A 14390-nucleotide genomic window follows, 5' to 3' on the forward strand; every position below is an offset into this window, starting at 1 on the left:
AGCACTTCCCAAAGCTAGCAGATGGGATCCATATGCTGTGAGATGTCCTGGCAACCAAAGCCAATTCCTTAAACATTTCATGTTTAGTATCATAAAAGGCAGATTGCTCATTTCCCGTTCGAGCATTAAAGTCTCCCACTAGTAGTATGTCCCCAATACTTGCATATCTTGTAATATCTTCATGTAGTACTTCAAATGGTGATCCCTCCCCAATAGCAAATGTTGAAGAGGCAAGTGGGAAGTAGCATCCGCAACATATAGATCCCTTGGGTGCCCTATCCTTAGCCTTACCCACATGTATCTGGCATGCACATCTGGTGACACCATGTGAATCATGTCTTGGAGGCTCTCACGATAAAGAATAGCCACCCCTTCTAACCCCTTGGTTCCTCCTAGTCTACGGGGTTGAGGTCTGTATACGCTCTCCCATTTGTATCCCACAACATCCGGTAATCTAGAATTTGTACATTGATGCGTCTCTGTATACATAGCCATATCTATCCCACGAAAGGTGTTCTCGAAATAACTTGCATCGAGTCTCATTGAACCATTACAATTCCAAAGGGACATCTTCAGCGTCTCATAGGCCTTGTACCGTCATTGTGACCTACGTTTTGCTATGATTACTCTGCCATCTCTATACACAGTATACTTGCCTTCTTTACATGTCCCCCTACTGGCGCTCGTGCTTTCCTTGGCGTCCGAATCTGCCTTGCGCGCTGCTTGAGCCCTTCCGTCTGTCCTGCGCAGGGTCCGTTTCTGCCTTCCGTGAGCCCTGCCCCTGCACGCCTGCAGTCAGTCGTCAGCGAATACTCTTGCTCTGCGACCTGTTGTTCGTGTGGCGCCCTGATCTGCTCCTGATAAAGAGATGCTGCGTAGGAAGAAGGGACAGCTCTGCCCTGCCTCTGCATGGACAGTTTTCACGCACCCAGGCAGAAACAGATCTGGTGTCCGTCTTCAGCGCACTCCTTGAGCGCTCTTATATAGGCAGGTAACGGCAGCAACAGATTCAGACAAAAATGACGGATCTGCACCTAGGCTGAAGATTTGAGACGAGCAGAGCCTGCGGACCAGACATTCTTCTATTGCACGTGCAATCTAGCCCTGTGCACCGATACAGAGAGCAGACCTGCCTCTGGAGAGAGAGAGAGAGAGAGAGAGAGAGAGAGAGAGAGAATTTTGTGATCCGAAATTGGTCCTGCTATGGCAAATCTGCAGGAAACTAATGGTATTGATATGGCCTTTCTCGATCAGTAGATTGGGCTTGGGAATGACAAAAACTTGGCAAACTCGGATGGTGATTCGTTGGCTGAAGAACTCGGATGGTGATTCGTTGGCTGAAGAACTCGCGCTGTTGCTGGATAAAGAAGAGATGGGCAAACATCGTAGGATGTTGGTTGAAGAACTGGTCTTAGGCCCGAATTTGCCTCAGCCTGAGGTTCATGTTTCGTGTTCACAACCTGATGGGTCTCTACAGTTCATGCTGGCCACTCCCAATCATCTTATGTCGGATTATGTCCATTGTAATGAGGATAAAGCTAACTCATAACGGGATGGGGATCAAGTAGTTGCAGTCATGGGAACCGACCTGGTCTTACAGCAAATTGCTGCTTTCCATGGGAGGTCAGCCATGTTTTATTTTACCGGAAGGACTCCTTTGATTACTAGAATTCGTGCTTGGTCTCAGTCCATGCTTGTTAGTTTTGAAAAGTGCTCATATGATGCTTCAGGGTGCATGCAGGTCCCCCTTGTTGAAGAGATTTATAATGGCCCGAAGGGGTTCTTTGAGGTTCTTTTTCGTTTTGCGGAAGTACGGGCTCTTATTATGCAACGCATTCCTTTGTTTATGGATGGGCAGCTAGTTCATGTGGTCACTTGGAGGCCCATGGCTGAGTTTCAGGAGGTGCTGAGATAGGCATGCCCAATTTGGGTAGAGGTGGTGGATTTCCTTGCGCATCTTTGGAGACTCCTCCCTCTGGTTTTGAGAACCCTTGGGGAGGTTTTGGTGGAACCTCGACTGGCTTCCTACAATTGGAATAGGACATGTATGCTTTGGGATATAGGGAAACCTCGTCCGACAAAGATTCGTTTTGAGGTTGTAGGGTTACAAACGTTGGTATATGAGTTGAAATGGGGTACTTTTGCAGGACATTGTTTCAGATGTGGCCAGTTGGGCCATTTCATTTCAGAATGCGACAAAAATATGGAGGTATGGCAATGCCGTATGGATCCAGACATGGAAATGCAAGACCACCTCCCTTAGCAGGCGATCCAGAAGCCAATAGCTGATCCAAAGCAGCTTTCTCAACATGGTTGTAATGAAGGTAAGAAGGATGTTTCCCATAGTGGTGGGGAGCATGCTTCGCTTGCGGGTGGACGGAATTTGTCTCCTCAGGAGGATTCTTGGGTCACTGTGGTTCTTCGTAATGCTAGACAGGATTCTCGCTCGACTCCTGTCCATCCTCCACCGCCCCCAATCACTCAAACCTTTCAACGTAGAGGTAGGGGGTTTTATATGAAACCTCAATCTTTGCGTGCTCCGGCAGTAGAAGATAAAAGGACTTTTGATTTTTCTTTGTGCTTCGATGCGCGTGGAAGGCTTTTGCCTCCTCGGGATGTTTTCTGCTCTTGGCAACAACAGTTTTCTTTCCGTGCTTTGATTGCACGTTTGCAGAGGGCAGATCTTGTTGATGTTATCCGAGGTGAAATGGAGAGATTCGAGGTTGCCAAGGCTATTGATGTAAAAGGGAAAGGGAAAGCGGTGGTTCAGTAGTTTTTCTCATTTGTGATTGATCATGAAAATTGCTCTGTGGAATGTGAAAGGTATTTCTTCGGCCAACAAGCAGTATCGGTTGTGGAAAGTTGTGCTAGCTAGAAAATGGGATGTTTTTTGTGCTGTGGAGCATAAATAGCACTCTTTGGTTGGATCTTCTTATGTATACAAGGATTATGTGGTTTTTTTTAGTGGTCGACCTCCGCACAGATCGGGAGTTACGTTGGGTGTCAAATCCTTCCTACAACTATCGTTGGTCTCTTAGGACCCTCGTGGCCAATTTGTGATTCTGGAAATAATTTATGAGGGAGAGGTTTTGTGGTTTGTAGGCGTGTATGCTCCTTCTACTGCAAGGGAACGTCATCAGCTTTGGGCTGACCTGCACTGCCTTGCCATGGCTCGTCAAGGCTTTGTTATGGGTGATTTTAATGCCTGTGTTTTTGGGGATCAGGCGACTTCTCCGCATTCGATTATGGATGGTCGTGAGTGATAGGCTTGGGATGCTCTTGTAGCGATATCTTTGAAATAGGACATGTGGTCCTGGATGTATCCATCACAAGCTGGATATACTTATCGTTCTTTTCAGCATCCAAATACCTGGGCCAGACTGGATAGGATCTACATCTGCCAGAGTGACTCTTTACTTCCTGTAGTCATTGATATGTGGGTGGAAAGACAACATGTTTTGTCAGATCATTACCCTTTGGTCTTGGAAATGAACCACACACCTGTTCATGCATTTAAGGCTCTCCTTGCTCATTTGCCTCTTCGGTTTGATCAATCTTTTTTGCAGCAAAACCTGTTTTTGGAAGATGTTCAGCAACTGATAGCTTCTTTTAGCTCGAAGGTCCTATCTAGAGGGATGGAAGCATGGGTGGTTTTTAGGGATAACGCGCTAGCGTAATCCCGGCAATATGGTATTCAACATGCTTCCTCGTTTCAAGCTGAATTGCAGCATGCTCAATCTTTATTAGTTCATTCCTTGTCTCTGTGTTAGACTGGGGATTCCAATGATGACTTGCTCACATGCATTGAATGGTTGAAAGGCAGGGTCCAACCTCTTCAAGAAGAAGAATATGCAAAAGGCCAGAGCCGAAGCTTTTCATGATAATAACTGTCAAACTCATCAATTTTTTACTCGTTTACATCAGAAATATGCCTGGGAAAATGTTGTGCGCTTAAAGGATGGGCAAGGTGATATGGTGACTAATCTTGCCTCCATTATTCGGATGACTGTTGACTTTTATAGGTCCTTGTTGGGTCCACAAGAGATTCTTTCCGATGCTCTTCTCTCTGCTCGAACATATATTTGTGACCTGGTTAGTAATCAGGTCAAACTAGAATGGGTGAACTTAATGGAGGCTGATATTTCAGAAGATGAAGTGGAAGAAGTGCTGTCTCACTTGCCTCGAAGGAAAAGTCTTGGCTGGGATGGGCTTCCTAATGTGCTGTTTTCAGCCCATGTGCAACTGCTTAAGGACCCATTAACTCGCATGTGCCAGCAAGTGTGGAACTCTAGTATGATGCCTTCAGATTGGAAGATTGCTATCATTAGGTTGTTGCCCAATGTTCCCTCTCCAACCTCTTTGAAACAATGGAGACCCATTTTTGTTATGGGGTCGTTATATAAAATCTTCTCCAAAATTATTGCCAACTGATTGCAGAAAGTATTTCCGCACCTCATTCATCCACCTCAATACGGTTTCATTAAAGATTGGAATATAATGCACAACATTTTGAATGTTCAACTGGGAATTGACTATGCCAAAGCTTCTAGCCAGCAGGTTGTTATGCTTCAGCTGGATATTGAGAAGGCATTTGATCATGTTAGCTGGTTATTTTTACGGGAATTAATGTCTACAATGGGTTTTGGGCCCCATATGATTTCTCTAGTTGATACCATTAGTCAAGGTGTTGTGGCTCGTATTGCTCTTAATGGAGGGATTACGGAGGAAATTGCCTTATCTCGGTCTCTTGGGCAAGGCTGTCCTCTCAGCCCTTTGCTGTTTGCTTTGGTAACTCACCCGATGCTCTCATTATTGGATAAGTTGGCAGCTCAAGGTGAGATAGTTGGCTTATCTCTTTCCTACAGTGACTAGCTTGTGGGTCAATCTTTGGCAGATGATTCTTTTATGTTCCTAAAATCTGATTGCACTAATGTTAATCGGGCAATGGTGGCCTAGAATCTTTTTGCTTTGGCATCGAGTCTTCACATTAATACTCAGAAATCTACCCTTCTCTCATGTACGGAGAATGATCTGCAGGCCTTGGGTTGGAATGGAATTGTGATCCCAAGGGGCAATATAGCCAGACACTTGGGATATCCTATTGGTGTGGAGGTTGCTCCCTGTGCCTTGCTGGATTGGATGGCCTCCCGAATTCATGATAGGTTTATGTACTGGAAATCTCAAAGCTGGCCTCTACATGTCAGACTAAAAGTAGCCCAATGCATTATGATCAGTATGATTTCGTTCTTTCTGCCATTGCTTCCTTGGACTAAGAAGTCCCTTTTGGATTTGGTTCAACCTATCAGATTCATGTTGTGGAAAAAGAAATGCAGATGTTTGGGTCAGGTATGGATCTTGTGGCAACATGTGACTACTCCGAAAAGGATGGGAGGTGCAGCTTTGTTGGATACTAATTTGTATATGGCCGCTTTGAGGCTATCCCTTTTGCAGAGTCTATGTATGCAGTGTCATCCTTGGTTAGATATTACTAAATTCTTCATAGAAAAGACTAGCATCTCTCATGGTAGCACGGTTATTCATGCTTCGTGGTGGCATGTGCTTAATTCTACGAGGCCTATTAAGGTCTTCCAGTCTTTTCTCCTTTCTCATTTGATTGCATTTTGGCAGGAGATGCTTCGTTTTGCAATTTGATGTCCTCCGGATTTTTGTAAGGAGGAAAATTCGGTGCAAGGAGAAATACTGGCTTCCTCAAGGTTGTTGGATTGGCCACAAAAAGATTTGCAGCGAGACAAGTTTAATCGGATGGCTAGGTTGGGGTTGAAGAGAGTCCTTGATGGTGTTATTCCTGGGCAGCCCCGTCTTTATTCTTTCATGCGTATTCGTCAGTACTTTAGGGTGCCTCGTGGATATAGTGACATTTGGTCATCCATACAGGACAGTCTTCAGAGGTTCTCTCCTTTATCTGCGTTACAACCATTGGATCCATGGCATGATTGAATGTTTGTGTTTCTTGAGGATTTTGAGAAAAGATCAGCTAATCAGATATATCATCAAATGGTGGAAGCTAAGACATGGGTCACGGGGAAAGTTAATAAGTTATGGCATCTTCGGGATAGCAAAAAGAAGTGGCAGGAAAGATTTATCCAGCTTTGGAAGTCTAAGGTTCCGTATCAGGGTAAAGTGTTCATGTGGAGGCTGCTCATTGGGGGTCTTCCAATGGGAGATGTGCTCTGTGCCGGAAAGATCTCTACAGGTCATCGTGTTTTCTGCACTACATGTGATGAGACATTGCTTCACCTCTTTGTCTCTTGCCCTGTTGCATGATAGATGTGGAATTTCATTTTCCGAGTGTGGTCCTCGGTAACTCAGCACCGCATACCAGCTCGTTCGTGGATTATGGGAAATATGTCCTCTATGCCTTCTTTGCATTCAGATTGTTCTTGCCTATTCCATTTTCTTAGATGGACAGCCCTGTGGCATATATGGCGTACTCGGAAGGCCTTTATTTTGATTCAGCATTGGGCATTCATGGGCATGTGGCCCGTGTCCGTGGATTAGTGTTATGGCAAATCTCTTCTATGATGTTAGCTGACCTAGTTCTTCGGGATATTGTTGTTCCTTGGCTGGCAATTGTTCGCTCTACTCCAGTTCCTCTTTCTATGTGATTTATTAGTACTATTCACGTAATAGGTTGTTTTGGCTGTTTTGATAGCCTACAAGCCTCATGTAAATATTTCCAGTGAGAGAGTTTGTGTTAGCTCTATGCTGACCTGATGGTCTGTTGTAAATATTTACTACTTAATACAATCATCTTCACGAGAGAGAGAGAGAGAGAGAGATTACGAAAAAAAAAGAGAGAGAGATCTATTAACGTCTCTAGAAGGCCAAGATGGCCTAATGATACCATAAACAATACAGTTGGTATCATCATGTCTCATCAGAGAAGAAAAACAAAATTATGTCTAGATCTACATGATAATCTGAAATGAGAAATGAAAATAAGGTAAGAGTATATAGTATCTCCCTCTTAGTCTATGGAATCCACCAAGACTCTGCCAGCTATCTCCGATTGAGTCAGCGTGGTAATCTTTGTCTGTAATGAGCAATTGTGAGCGAATGTGTCACATATGAGCATGCCTACATTGCCGAGCAGGTACCCTAGGGCATCGTGCTCTGCATAACACTGTAGCTCTGTCTACTGTGATGCCACTTGATGATGTCCCTCGATGGCGCCTGTCAGTAGGAGATGTAGTGTCTGAGGTGGTAGTGACCGGGGGGTTAGCTATATTGAAAAAGTTTGTAACTACTCTCTAGAGGGGTGGACGTGGTTGGGATTGGCTCCAATCCTGTAACAATGCTACTTCGAAAAGTGAGAAGGGCCTAGGAGACAAAAGGATAGTACATTTGACCATGTTGTCTCAACTCAAGAACAACAATGAAAATCAGAAACAATTGAATATGCCGATGCTTAGAATCTTAAGGACTATAAGTGTAGGCTACTATCATGTATAAAATCATCTCTTGATGGTCTTGTAGGTGACTTGTAGGATCCCAAGGCAATAATATCTGTCATGGGGTGATCCACGGTGGTGAGTTCACCGAGAGGAGGTACTGGTCTGAGATGGTGAGTGATGGTGGCTTGTTTGAGCTCCAATAAATATGGTTCTAGGCATATTTTATTGTCGTACTCCGTCATACTACAAAGAGGCCCAAACCCATCCTATAAAAGGCAATCAAATGTGTCTTTGATCTTATAATATACAATACACCTGCAAATGAAGTGCTTCTCAGACTTGGCCTCCTAGTGGCATGATTGGCAAATTCATGCCTCTTTAGATATGTTTGTATATTGTCTTGTCTCAATCTTGAGCTCATGTGATGATACCTGTATTCGTCCAATAACACTGTGTATCCCATGGGAGAGGTGTACATCCATGTAGCTAGCTTGACAGTGAATTCCTCTCCTGAACATGCAAGAAATGTCAATAGTAGTGTCCTGTCTTTGTGCTAAGGGGCTGTGGGATTTAACCCCATGTACAATTTTGACATGATAACTTGATTCCACTCTTTACAAGTGAGATCTAAGTATAGGTAATTGAAACTATTCTATAGTGGTGGGAGTTCAATAATCTATAATACATATTCCTAAACCATGATTGCATCTTTGCATACCAACAATATCTCTCTCCACTCTTTGCTAATTGTTTGGAAGAAGTTAATGCCAATTGCGGATATCTATGGGAAGCTCCCTTCCCTTTATAAGCAAGCCACTGACTGAAGTAAGGCCTTAGTAACCACAAGCACTGCTCCTATCTCTGATTCACAACCTGATGGGGTACGGATGGTTTGCTCCATATCATGCAAGAAATCCTCATCACTAGTGGCCTCACTACTCTTCTAGGTCTTTTTGCAAAGACAAGGCTGCATTTTGGGTATCTTCATAACAAGAAAACAACCATAATTTGTCTGGGGTTCCTGGAATTGAACATGTGCACACTTCCCCTGGAGTGCTCCGAGTGCTGCGTAACCTCTGTCCAACCTAGGTCTTGTCAATGTGACCCTGGGATATACACAGGAGAAAAGGAAAAAAGACCTGGCACATTCCATAGCAGCTCAACATGTTGCACTTTTGAAGGACAAATACAACCTAGAAAAGGCCTCCATGTGTTGCAGAATGTACCCTCCAGGGAGAGAAGGCTTAGATACGCAAAAGGTAAGATGTAGAGGCTGCAAAAGGAAAGCGGGGGGTGCTGTTGCAGGAAACACAATTTTCAAAAGCTGAATTCTGCATGCATCCTTATTGATTGCGCCTCAAGTGCTTTTTCTTCGTGAATGGCCACCACTCGGCTCCCGAATCCTGCAAGCAGAGAACTGGAGGAAACAACATCTTCTCCATTCCTCTACTCCTGCAAGCAGGGAATGAGAGGAAACCACCTCTTCTCCATTCCCCTATTTCCGTAAGCGGTGAACGGGGTAAAATAACCTCAAAGAGCACCTCTCTTTATTGTTTCACCTCACTAAGTTCACAGCATTCTGTTAAAGGAGGCGTCTAGAGGTTCTCTTCTGTTGGAAACCACCACAACTTTGCTAGAAGAGCACCCAAGTTTTGACCCCATGTGAGAATGTGCGCTGTGCAGAAGTGGCGAGATAAGAAAGTACCAAACTAAGGTGTCAAGTTAATGACTGAGACTCCACAATTATGAATCATGTGATACAATGGTAGTATGGATGAGGTCAATGATGAGAGGCCTGCCCAAGTGGAGATTGGGGAGGAACTCCTCCAACCCAATTAAGAGCAGGATGACTATTTACATAGGAAACTAGATTCATTAATGTGACCAATTACTAAAGTGACACCCCAGCAATGACTTGGACCCACTAGCATGTGTCTTCTTGACATTTCAGTGGCATAACATTGTAGGCAAAGCAGCTTCCATGAGTGGGATATCCTAAAGAAATTTAGTCTCTCAGAAAATTGTATGTCTAGAGGAAAGTCTCAAGTTTTATTTGGACGCAGCAGTTACCCTTGAAGTAGAGGTTATTCCTGTGAGGATGTGTTGCTAGGGTCCTCCTTGTGTGCAAAGCTCTCTCTGAGCACAAAAATGTCTATCAGCAGTGTCTTGGCTTGCAGTCATGTGTGCCTATTTCTTTAGCAGCTTACTTGAGTTGTCTCATACATACTCTATCATACTCTCATTACTTTTGGCTTTTTGGATTCCATGTGCAGTACTCAGAAAATATTCTGTTTTCCTAACTGGATCTGCAGCAAATATCTCTCCTCTTATATTTTTTATACCTTCTGAGCTTCTCTGTGTTAATGTTTTTATGATTGCTTAAAACTTGGTCAAATTGATCAGAAATCATTGTTTATATGTCTACATTTTATGGCTTTGTACATTATCATGAGAATCCTGCATTACCACAAACAATAGGAAAAAAGAATAGCGGTAACAGATAAATGTGATTGTGGCCTTTTGTAATAATAGAATAGGAACAAGAAAGCATTTGATTTATGGCAAGCTCAAACATTTGCAAAAAATAAGGTTCATTAGTATCACAAGGACCACAAATTTTAAGAAGATTTGTGAGATTCTATAAGCTGTATAATCTGATATGATAAAATGTTAGCAGGCCTATGCATCTGAAATCTGCTCAGAGGAGCATCAAGCATTGGGGCTGTCAATCGTAAGCAATTATTCAAGGTTGCTTTAATACATTGAAACCTTGTACTGGGATTAATTTCTTTTGGTTTCCCAAACATGTTTTTGCAGATGGGGACAATGTGGGGTGCTGGTTTGATCATCGGTCCAGCCATTGGAGGATACTTGGCTCAGGTACAATATCCTAACTAGATTAATTAGCATACCACTTGTAGTGTCTCAGAAAATGGAAAAATAACCACAGTTCTGTTGGTTGCTGTCTTTTTCCCTGATAAAAATAAGATACTATTAAAACCTTGGTATCACCTCAGTAAGTTAGGATACTTACAAGCTCTGAAAATGAAAAAAGTAAATACACAAGAGAATGAGTTTAGAAAGCTTAAAGCATTATTGCCATGCCATCAACTTGAATTTAGCCCCTATTCACACACACTAATGGCTTGAACTTGTAATTTAATTAGCGTAGCCCATGTGCACACATGCCTCACGACATGCCTCACGTGTGTGCAACAATTGTGCCCCTTGAACCCTTTATCTGAATATCCTACGATACACAGATGGTCACAGCTCTTAATGGTGTTTCCCCATATTGTCATATTAATGAACAGGACACATTTTTTATACAATGATCGACTGACTGAAGTGCTCACTGGTCTGATTGCAAAATTAGGGTTTAGCAAAGTAGAGAATATGACAAAATGTAGAGTTGAACTATCAATTCACTTCCCAGCCTTGGCAACACTTGTTTTAAGATTAGTTAAGTAATCATGTAGTAAGTTCCATGTATGCCTGCCACATCATCAACTTACTTGGCTCGAGCCTTTTATCTATGCATGATCCAAAGCATAACTTGGGGTTTGAGTTTTTGCAGTATGATGAAAGAAAACAGAAAAGATGACTGTAACAATCACATCAACCCTAAAAAAACCATCCAAGTGTATCCGAACTTAACCACCCATTCAGGAAGGGTTCTCATGTCAACAAAGCCAACCACTGGAACTTCAAGTGAGTCTTAGTCCTGGGTTCCACATCTGAATCTGAAAGAACAAGAGGGCCGTGGTGCCACCAGCAAGGGGGACATTAGGAAATGTGGTGTCAAGGCGTGATAAGTGAAACTGTATGTTTCACAAGATAGGGGGAACATATAACTAATGAAATAAGCATGAACAACAGGAAAGAAGAGAATCCCTTATGCAGAAAGATCTAAAATGACTTGTAGTTGCTATCTACATATTCAAGGAAAAAGAAATCTTGCTTATTGTCTCTCGTTCTGACTTCAGGTCTACCTTGAAAAGTGTACTCCTCTCAGTTATCTCACTATGTGGGCAATGCCCTTTTATAGTTTTATTTGACAACTTAATAATTAGACAATGTAGTCATGAGGTCTCTGCCATATTTACAGCCTGCTGAGCTGTACCCTGCACTTTTTCCAAGTGGATCATTATTTGACAGGTATAATCCTGCTCAAGTACATGACAGAAAATGTCTGTTGTATGGAAAATTCACAAGGTAACGCAGTGCAAAGCTTATAGGCTGCACATATTTTTACCTTTGCAGGTTTCCTTACGCTCTTCCTTCTGTGTGTATATCCATCTTTGCTGTGCTGGGACTTATCTCAAGTTTTTTGCTTCCAGTAAGTGACTCTGTTACTCATATAATGATTATAGCAAAACACTGCTGTAAGTTTCTAGTTGGCATTCTGTTTGTTTAGTACTATTGTCTTGAATCAAAAGATTGTTTAGCTTTATTGGCATATATTGGTGATACATCCTTCAATGTCATAAATTAAATAGCATCAGCTGGTTTTATCCTGTCAATTACTTGAACTATTGGTTAGATGGTACTTTGGATCTGAAGTAAGGAGTAACACAAATTTCTGGTTGAGCTCGATGGTACCCAAAATTTTACCTTGCAAGAAATGTTTGGAATTCTGGAACTGAGGCTGAACTGTCTTATTTATCTACATGGAAAGGTCATACTTGAATGTGGGATCATGCCCCTTGACTCATGACATGTGATACTTGACTTTTCTATTTGACCCCAATGTCCCTTTCTAGCTTTATACCTTCCAATGTTTGTTAACTTCTGGTCTTTTGCGTCTTCACATTTACCTCCTCTTTTTGTAAGTGGAAAAGAGTTTCTCTTTTTGCATAGAAAGGTGTCTCTTATTATATTACCCAAAATCAAAGAAGTACGGATGGAAAAGATTCTAGCAATGTCATGAAGTCCAATGGATCAATTTTTAATAATTAGGACAGCCCAGGTCAGATTCACAGCTGTTATTACTCAAGAATGGAGATAGGTATCTTCTAACCTCATTAGTTAGCCTCGACTGATGTGGAAGAGAAGTTGAGGCAACATCTTCTCTTCAGCCACTACATGAGGTCAGAGTCTCATCGCATGCATATTGGGGCAAAGGACCCAACTTGCTTTGGTGTGGTAAGAGTGATTTGTGTTTCTGGATGTACTGGATGATAAAGAGACAAAACTCAAGGCCTTAGATGAGTGAGGATCATGGTCTATGATAGAGACAGTGGCGGATGGAGTGCCTCTAGAGTCTAGAGTGGATTGATCTCTTTACTAGAGGAGATATCCTACTTCAGGGGATTGTAACTAGTAGAGAGAGATTAGTTGTCATTGGGATAGGAGATGTACATAGACTTGGATCTGATCGGAGGATGGAGACAGTAGGCCATTAGAGGATACTTTACTAGAGATTACATTGGGATGTAGGGAAGTGGATATGGAGACACCCCTTTTTTTGATAGAGCTTGCATGGAGAATATGTAAACAACATGTTAGTTCTTTGGCTTATGGTCAAGTAACATGATCACAAACTTCAATTAGAAATTGACTTATGTCTCAGATGCTACCACTAGTTCACAGAAGAGGAGGATCAAGATCAGAACAGTGCCGGTTATTACCTATAGCTTTGGCATGAATAAGGCGTTTCTTTGTCCTTCTTGACTTACTTCTTGATGAATCTCAATGACAACTTCATTCTGAGAAAGACATTCATCTTGTTTTGGTTAATAGAATAGAGGAGCTTTGGTAGTTGGCTCATGGCTTGGCTAGCTCATGTAAAAATGCAGAGAGCTAGAGGGGAGACAAAGGTATGGCTTATGGGATTTTCCTAGGGCCTAGGAAGAGGGGAGTAGAGACCTTAACATGGTCTTTCATAATGCAATCACGATAATGATTTGGTGGGACAGTAGCTTGGGTCACAACATGTGGCTGCGAGTATTTTTGGAGGAACTAATCCTTTCTTATTTCTGGACAATTGTGGACCATGATTTCCATGCCAAACTTCTCACAAACAGAGTGGTTGATGGACATTCACAAATGGGAGCTGATTACTACTACTATCGCTTGGTTTATTCTGGATACTGAGATGCAATCATACCATTGATTTACAGGGCACACCTATAGTAGAGAGCCTCTCTAGCATTTGAACAAAGATCACTCATATGCTCCTTGATGGATGGAAGAGATTATAGGGTTAGTTTGAGGCGTGAGATGGAAATATGCTTTTCTCTATACATAGGGAGTTCTGACAAGTTCTTATAACTAGAGAAACATACGATGGGGCATTTTAGACTGTCCGATTGGTCATTTGCACATCCTTGTATTAGACTTCTTTTATTATCTTTTGATGTGTTATTAAAGGCTTATATTGTATTTTCAGGTTGGTGTTTTTTTCTAGCCAAGGTGCTTATAAACATATTTGCAATGAGATTTCTAAATGTCAAAATGAGTCAAGGTTATGGTCAAGTGAACCTTAGGGTGCTAATAATGGGAAAGAAGTTCCAGCCATTTATTCATGAAGCAACAAGGTTTTTTGTATGCTGAAATGAATGAAGGTAATGGACAAGCTAAAGATACCAACAAATGATAAGGAGTGTGGTTCATTATTAGTCGTTCCAATATAGATGGCATGAAATGCAAGTGGAAAATACGAATTGGCTGAATTGAAAAGAGCTAAGTATAGGGTATTACCATTTGCAGTGGACTGAATGCATTACATGTATCCCACTTACCATTTTCACTAATATTTTCAGTCAGTAGTATCAATTATTAGCCAACAAATCAAATTCCATGCTAGATACAAAATGTAGACAATGAATCAATGTGTCGTTTGCAACCAATTTTGACATTGCTCGAGTGGTTAGGATAAAGAAATATGAAACAGTCACAATCAACCCTATGTTAAGCTCTATATGCTCTTCAATATCCAGCATGATGTTCAGTTACTCTTAATCTTTTTTTAAA

The 14390-nt window shown here is 42.1% G+C and overlaps 1 protein-coding gene across 5 annotated transcripts in view; it reads left to right on the forward strand.

Annotated features, from left to right (window-relative positions):
* LOC148025533 (putative peptide/nitrate transporter At3g43790) overlaps positions 1-14390 on the forward strand; it is a 292616-nt gene that overhangs the window by 164654 nt on the left and 113572 nt on the right. For all 5 annotated transcript variants that reach the window (XM_087692714.1, XM_087692713.1, XM_087692715.1 and 2 more), the window contains exons 6-9: positions 10093-10146; positions 10233-10295; positions 11524-11573; positions 11679-11754. In XM_087692714.1, coding sequence (XP_087548840.1) covers positions 10093-10146; positions 10233-10295; positions 11524-11573; positions 11679-11754 — 243 coding nt within the window. The remainder of the gene's footprint in view (positions 1-10092; positions 10147-10232; positions 10296-11523; positions 11574-11678; positions 11755-14390) is intronic.

Source organism: Lygodium microphyllum, chromosome 14 (assembly GCF_053477565.2).
Source record: "Lygodium microphyllum isolate KBCC chromosome 14, Lygodium_microphyllum_v1.1.10, whole genome shotgun sequence".
NCBI lineage: Eukaryota > Viridiplantae > Streptophyta > Polypodiopsida > Schizaeales > Lygodiaceae > Lygodium > Lygodium microphyllum.